The 7,970-nt window shown below is 37.6% G+C and overlaps 1 protein-coding gene across 2 annotated transcripts; it reads right to left on the bottom strand.

Annotated features, from left to right (window-relative positions):
- Positions 1-33: 33 nt before the first annotated feature.
- LOC132848544 (Y-box-binding protein 2-A-like) lies at positions 34-6,617 on the bottom strand. Of its 2 annotated transcripts, XM_060874354.1 has the most exons (10): positions 6,455-6,617; positions 5,535-5,598; positions 5,338-5,371; positions 3,672-3,761; positions 3,324-3,566; positions 3,002-3,087; positions 2,669-2,846; positions 2,358-2,486; positions 1,972-2,038; positions 34-681 (listed from the first exon to the last, which is right to left on the bottom strand). In XM_060874354.1, exons 1-9 carry the CDS (start codon positions 6,531-6,533, stop codon positions 2,012-2,014), a joined length of 930 nt encoding a protein of 309 aa, XP_060730337.1. In that variant the 5' UTR covers positions 6,534-6,617; the 3' UTR covers positions 34-681; positions 1,972-2,011. The 2 variants fall into 2 exon arrangements, with proteins under 2 accessions (XP_060730337.1, XP_060730338.1); XM_060874355.1 differs by lacking the exon at positions 1,972-2,038.
- Positions 6,618-7,970: the final 1,353 nt, after the last annotated feature.

Below are 7,970 nucleotides of genomic sequence, written 5' to 3'. Positions count from 1 at the left end.
TGCTAATATTTTATTCCAAATACAAGTCCCTCCTTTTGATGACAGAGTTGCAAATGTGACCATAGTAAATTTACTCTTTCAAAACCTACATTGATTCAACAAAACAAAAAGTCAGTCTTATCTAAATTGTTCCAGTTACACACCAAAGTTAAGACTACAGAAAATATTTCCTTCACCAAGTTATGACAATTCAAACACATGAAACAGAAACTGGAGGACTGTTCTGCATGGTTTTATAGATATTTTCACTTTAATGAAATTGCACATAATCCCTTACAAACAAATCCAAATCAGAAAAAAAAAAATTAAAAAAAAAAAAATACCAGTTTGAATATTTTATGAATAGGCCTATTGCTTTCCCCCCAATTAGTAAGGGAATGGAGGCATACTCTATACACATGTTCATAGTTTTTCCCCCAAACTTAAAGGGCCAAACTGGTTCTCATTTCTGTTGCTCACACCCATAATCACTGAATTCAAAGGGAGACAATGCAAATATATCGGGCCTTCTGAGCAAGTCTCTTTTTTTTGATCCCCCTAAGATATTAAAGTCCAAAATATACTCGTCACTTCTCTTCCCTCTCACTCAACAAATGAAGGGTCCACACTAAAGAGTTCAGGCAAGAGGTATGGACATCAGTTGTGGGTTTGCTGGAACACCACCTCATCTCATCCAGAGGCCTACACAAAAAGACACCATAGAATTAAGGCAATGTCCTCACTCAAGGGGTGGGGGGAAAAAAAAAAAATAAACAAACCAAAAAAAGAAGTTCCAGTTCATCCCAAGTCAGTTTTATACTAGATTTACTAATGGTGACCATTTCAAATGTCTGCTAGTTTCAGACATATCACAATGTTGAAGTGAATTGTATGGGATAATAGTGCTTTCCTGTTTTTCCTGCAAAACCCATGACCAGCCAGAAACTGATTTCTGATCCCCAATATAGTAAGGCAGGTCAGCGTAATGTTGCTACATGCCATTTATACAATTTGAATAAATAAATAAATAAATAAATAAATAAATAGTACAATAGTCCTAATGTTTATGCTTTGGATAACAATATTTCAAATCCTCATTGTAACAAATTAAAATGAACTCATTGCCACATCTCCAGAGACTCAAACTATTTAACTAGTAACCTACTTGTGCACAACACTTTCTTTAGGAGGAGAGTACAAATTATCCAAAGTGTGTAAAGATTTAACAAGAGGACTCGACAACTGCTATTGCATAATGCTTACAAATGCACCATCTAATCTTGTTTACACTGACCAAATATGGTCCTTGGTATCAAGTTTGCCAACAGCTTTCCAATAATTGACAATTTCAGGATTTGATGCAATCAATAATCCAATCCAGCTAATCCACAAACAAACATGTTGGTAAAGATAAAAGGGACCAAAAAGGACATAGTTAAGAGAAACTCGAATCCGAAAAGGAATTGAAATTAAAAAGATGTGATTAAAGCAGTTTGGGTGCCTTTCAGTACTTATGGACACCCTATTGTTAATAAAGCATGTGCAAATTCTCTGGTCATTCTTTGATCAATATCAAGGTGGTCAAAGTGTTCAGCATGTTCATCTTAATATTTTCTTTCCAGGTCTCACACAATCAGCTTTATGCAATGTTTAAGCTTTAAAATTAGGTCTAGTGATTACAAACAGGCACATTTTACTGTTTGAGGACACTATTTAATATCAGTGATGATTTGCTTGAAGAATGTTCTTTTAATAAATGTAAAGTTGTGCACATTCAAATTACACAATCATTTAAAATGTGAATTTAAAGCCAATTACAATTAAATCATTACCATGTTAAAGTATTTGCTATTCTGTTTCCAGGATTAAGCAGAAGTTAGACACAGGTGAATCAGCCGAAACAGACCAAGACATTCATCCGAAACCATCCGTTGCACTTCTATACCCCTTTCAACTATTGCACCAGTTTAGCCCCAACTCTAAGAGTCCCACCTCTTGCCAGGGTCAATCGAGTTGTTCCAGGTCATGGAAGTCACGCCACTGGCATGGTATCAGGAGCCTGTAGAGATGAGGTCAGTGTTGGAGTGGGCCACCAAACATGGGTAAGGACGATGGATTTAAATCTGCTGTTTAAGCTTAACACTACTAAACAACTATTCGCTATATGATTAGCTTATCCTTGAAAGCGGCATTGAAAGTAGTCAAAAATTAATGGGATCAAGGGTACAAACTGCTATATGGGGCAGATATTGCAGTTGTGCATACTAATGAGAAGTGCTCATGCACCAATCAAAACAGCTGTCTATATATGGCAAAAACTATACTAGTTAATTAAAAGAGGCAAGCCTGCATGTAATCAAAACTTAATCTCTACTCACCTCAGCTGCTTTTGGGGAAGCTTTCTGGGATTGTTTTGGTGAGGTTTTTGGGGAGGCTTTGGCATCAGCTGGCTTAGAAGGCGTAGCAGGTGTGCCAGGCGCTGTTTTGTCAGATTTTTCTGTACCATCCTGTAAAGAAATAGCCACTCGTTAACTTTCCCTGCTTTGGGGGTGCAAGGTTATGTTCAATTAATTTGAATGAAACAGCAATGCTGGCCTAATTAACCGACTAACCCAACCCACACATGGGCACACACGGTATATACAGCCCACTGACTCTTTTTCCTGTTCATATAATTGTGATACTATACTTTTGAGGTCGTAGAGTCAGAATTCCTTTGTCTACGGCGGCTGAACTGTCTGCGTGTTTTCTGAGCTTGCCCATCCGCCTGCTCTCCGTTGCTCGGACCTTCTTTGGTAGTTTCCTTCTGGCCCTCAGCAGGAGTGGCCGTCTGAATGGCTCCAGGGGGTGGACGAGGACGGAACGGCCTAAGAAACACCCACAGATTTTATTTAAATGTTGTTCAAAATGAATGTCAGGATTGGAAATTAATAATGTAAAGGCTAACCATGTGCCATGAGACATTCCCTAATCATTAAAAAGATGGATTTAATTCTAATGTCTGAAACAAATGAAGCCTCACCTGCGGTATCGAGGTCTGAACCTGCGTGGTGGTGGTCTCTGCTGGCTACCATCTGCTACCTCCTTCTGCTCACCTGCCGATTCTCCCTGTAAAATAATTTTATTAAAAATAAAAAATAAAAAAATAAAAATCCAAGCACAATAACTGAAAACTTATTCACTTCAAATTGAAAAAGATGCGCATTCCGGCTCCATAACCAGCAGACATCACAACAAACGGCCCCGTGAGTTAAATTTCAGGGCATTATTAAACAAGAACTTACACTGACAATATACAGAATGCACATCAGAATCACTGAAATACAGGTACACTATACAATCACCTCAGTTTGTGACTGTGTGTCTGGTCTCCTGCGCTGACGGCGACGCCGTTGTTGTGGAGCTCCATTTTGTCCCTCCCCCTCAGAAGTTGGGCCAGCAGAAGAATCACCAGTTTTCCCATCATCCTGTCCTGGCCGTGCAGGACGTGGAAAAAAGCGCCTGCGGAATCTGCGCTTGTTTGGGGCGTAACGGCTGCCTTTAACTGGAACCCCACCTGGACCTGTCACATTAGCAGCTTCTGAGCCCTAAGTTAAATAAAACAGAGGATAATCAGGTTACCATATAACCAAACCCAAGAACATGTACTGTGTAGCCTAGAAAACATGAGATGTATGGCATACAGCACTTACCTTGGCTGCTTCAACAACATCAAACTCCACAATCTCCCCATCCCCTACACTCCTGAGGAATTTTCTAGGGTTGTTTTTCTTAATGGCAGTCTGTTAAAATGGAGAAAGTAGAAGCAAATCTGTTGCCATATGTACACAGTGTGTTAGTCAAGTGGGTTTGTTCAGATCCTGGGCGCAATGCATAAAATAGCATTATTATGAATCTAGATATTAAATAATTAATAATTAATTATTTAATTATAATTGAAATGGGAGCTCATTTCTGTGTTGTTTAATGCTGCATTGTACATAGAAAGGAGCGGGAATATTGGCCACACTTAATAGTATTCACCCAAGGAATAAAATGTGGTGGGGGTTTGTTATTGAGAAATACTTAACAAGGCAGTATGATGCAACCTTACATGAGGTGGAGTTACCCTTAGCACCACTAAGCTGTTTCCCCCCCTACAAATTCACATTCAAACTAAAAATCTCATTCTTTTAGACTAGAACAATTCAACGATTGTGATTTTAAGAGTGACATTAAAAAGTTAATAAATGAGTATTAAAAGAATGTTCTGTCTATTAATAACAACATTACAAGTTCACATAAATTAAACATTACAGCAACCTTAAAAACTAATTCTTCCTATTACAACTTATAAAGAAGAAAACTTTTGACACTGGAGACTCCTTCCATAAATATAAAATGTCTACACGGAAAACCATCATAAAAGATTAGACAATTCATTAAATACTAGGTTGCTATAAATTTTACCCCATCACTGGTTACTATAGAGATGAGAATTTCTTAAATTGGTGCATTAACATACGCGTCTTGCCTTACAGCTGGAACTACAGTCGGCACTGCTGTTATAAAAACACCTTCTGAGTGAACAGAACGTAAAGTATAAAGTATTACACTACGGCTTAGCGTCAATGGTGTTGGTTGGAATTTGCAGGAAATGATTCACTCCTTGTGTGTCAGATCAGATCATTCAAACATCATGGTTGAACTTTAGGTATGAGGTCAGACTACATGGTGACAGACAAGCAAACAGGGAGGGAATGTGAGTGACATGAAAAAGGCAAAATAGATTGAAGATTGACTTCTAGGTCTTTTTCTATAAATTTAAATAGAATAGTATTCAGCCAGTTTATCAGTGGTTAAGAATTTGTATCATAACCCAGTTGTGAAGTTTTTAGCCAATTTACTTATGACAACTGGCAAGTACTGTGCTTCTTGTATTTTCGCATTTCAGACAGTTATAGTGGGTAATCAGAATCTGTAGTAGCTATTAACACAAGCTTGTCACTGAACAAATATTGGGTTTAAAAAGAATCACACAAATAACACAGCCAGATGTTTATTCTTGCTGTTCCATTTTAGATAACCAGCGGTCATTGGAGCGTCATCGTTCTGAGATGTGCGGCACCATCACTGAGACAAGCAAGTAAAGCAATGCCATTTTTACCTGGTACACTAACTGGCTTACACTGTTGTACACAATAACACTCGTGCTTCTTTATGCCAAAGAACCAGATTTATATCCTCGGCACAAGCAAATGAACAGGGTTTGGCAAAAATCCATTCCCTTAATAAATGTTTAGATATTTCTTACACAAGTTTGATAGAGTAAAGAATACATGACACATACACAGGTCAGGTCAATGAAGTCTCTCTTACCTGATGTACAAACACATCTTCTTTGGTGTCATTCCTATAAAGCAAATAAACTGTGACTGCAATGAATACAAAACATTGAATGAATGCAAATTGTCATACCTAAAAGGTAGTTTAGACTAAGCAGATTTTGGGAATTATAAACAATATTCTCAAATCAAACATTAATCCTGTATGGACTAAAAAGGTATTACACATACCTGTTGATGAAGCCATATCCATTCCGTACATTGAACCATTTCACAGTTCCTTGCACCAAAGTAGCTGAAATAGCAGAAATGTCTCAAATGTATAAAAGTCTTGCCATAAATGTGACACTTATACACAACAAACCTTACTTTCAAATCATAAGGCATGTTATTACCAAGAGACAGCTAAGGCCTGGGGTGTCAATAATTAACCAGAAGACTTTGGAGGCGTTGTAAAAAAATAAAAAAATAAAACACAGGACATCAGAAGTGGCTTAGTACATTCCACCAAATAAACCCCAAACCATCCAAACATTTTACCCAAAACAAAAAAAAAAACGTGTAAAAAATCACGTCAGAAATTCTGTAAATTTATAAATCTATAAGATGAAGCAGAAAGAGTCTGAACACCTGAGCAATTAAAACCACGAAGGCCCAGAGAACAAACCAGGTCACATAGATAAGCAACAGCCTGCTAGGGAATAAAGTTTATCCCCATAAACGCCATTGTGGCTCCTTCATGTTGGAGTTGTTGCGTTTCTTGATACACTGAGCTTTTAAAGTTTGAGGCACTGTTACTGAGTTACCGAGCAAATAAACAAGCTTACATTCCCTCTGGTTAAAAAACAACGCAACAGAGTAACCGTGTAGTTTAAAGTGAGTGTCGCACTATAGGGGACACCGTGGAAACGTGCGTTACACCGTGGAAACGTGCTCGTGTAAAGTGGCTCACTGACACCAAGGCGTTCAACTCGACTCTAACTAACTCTTAACTCGAGTCAGACGTTATTTACAGACCCGACGAGCAAAAGAACAAACACTAAATCACGACAGCTGAATCTGTGCGTTTTACTGCGAGGACACGGGAGTGTTAAAGCGGGCGGTGTTTGTTTTTTTTTTTTGTTTGTTTTAATTATTTAAGAAATTCCTACCAATCACTTTCCGCTCTGGCTGAACCGGTCCGGTCACTGGGGTTGACATAGGAGCGCCTTGCACTTCTGTGTCGGTCATTTTAGCTCATTTGTCCCCCAACCTCCTACTTGCCAAAACTTCCCTACAGCCGCCTCCTCAATCGCTTTATCCCGACTCCAAGACTGGAATGAGCGCGCGAGCCGCACCCCTATTGGTCCAACGCTGACCAATCCGAGAGCAGCAGCTACGCCTTCATTTCATCAATTTGGAGTGAGAAATAAGTGATAAAGCTCATTGTGGGTGAAGACTTTAACTTCTGAGCAAACTTCACTCAGCAAGACAAAGTAAAATTATTCTTATTATTGTATGTTCCAAAAACAGTAAAACGAGAAGGGTTGCCAGGTTTTAATAAAAAAAATCCAAAGTGATCTATTTCTTTTTTCTATAATATAATAATATATAATAATATTATATTCTTTATACCTGGAAATATATATAATTGAACGAATCCTTGTGCCAAAAACAAACAAACAAACAAAAAAGAAACCCAGTATGTTTAGTAATACACCAGTTTTATTATTTATTTGATATTTATTGTACAGATGATGTGATTATGATTAGGAAAAGGTGCGTAGTGCAAAAAACTTCTTATCTCATTGTGTGTTGTTTTGTACATCACACCTATGACTTAACGTGAACTTGAAGATCATGGTATACTCTTTGTAATCATTTTGCTATGTATCTATTTTCATGTCATGCTTATTATTATTATTATTATTATTATTAATGTATTTATTTTTGCATGACCTGAGATCTCAGTCTACAGGTTGAGCAGGTAGAATCCATTATGCTTTATTCCTCACAGATCTAGCAAATAGCTCGTTAATGTTAATAATAATGACAACAGACCTGCACAACACCAGCCATCTGTTGAACACATATCAACTCGTACAGCAGTCAGAGATAAATTACACCCCAGAGTCTGGGCCAAAACACTGAGAGCAAACTCTAGTGTCGGTTGAGGGGAAAAGCAAAGCCAATGTCCTTAAACCTCCCTCCTGTATTTCTACCCCCTTCCACCACTAAAAGTTCTCCAGACTCAAGTTTCACACGGCTATATTTATCAAAATAACCAATGTGACCACGACCGTGCTTTAAGTCCACAATTTGTTTGCAAAAAAAAAAGCAAATAAATAAATAAATAAAGATAAACATTACACATTACAAAAAACATTACAAAAAAACATTAAAAACATTAAAACATAAAAAAAATAAAAATAAAAATAAAAGCCTCATGTATGCGTTTGTTGTTGTTATAGGATGTTAAATAGCTACTATGAATGAGCAATTATGCTAAAGCGGTTAGCATCGGATATAGACGTTAATGCGCATGTCTGAAAATGGGGAATCGTGGCGTGCGTAAAAACAGTTGACGTAAAGTTTTGTGAATACGGTTTTGTCGTATCTAAGTAACGGAGCCCATCTGGAAGAATAAATGCGATTGGAACAAAAGCGTGTCGATAGAAATGAAGTATC

The sequence above is a fragment of the Tachysurus vachellii genome, chromosome 7 (genome assembly GCF_030014155.1).
Source record: "Tachysurus vachellii isolate PV-2020 chromosome 7, HZAU_Pvac_v1, whole genome shotgun sequence".
Taxonomy (NCBI): Eukaryota; Metazoa; Chordata; class Actinopteri; order Siluriformes; family Bagridae; genus Tachysurus; species Tachysurus vachellii.
This window is presented reverse-complemented; position numbering and strand designations above follow the sequence as displayed.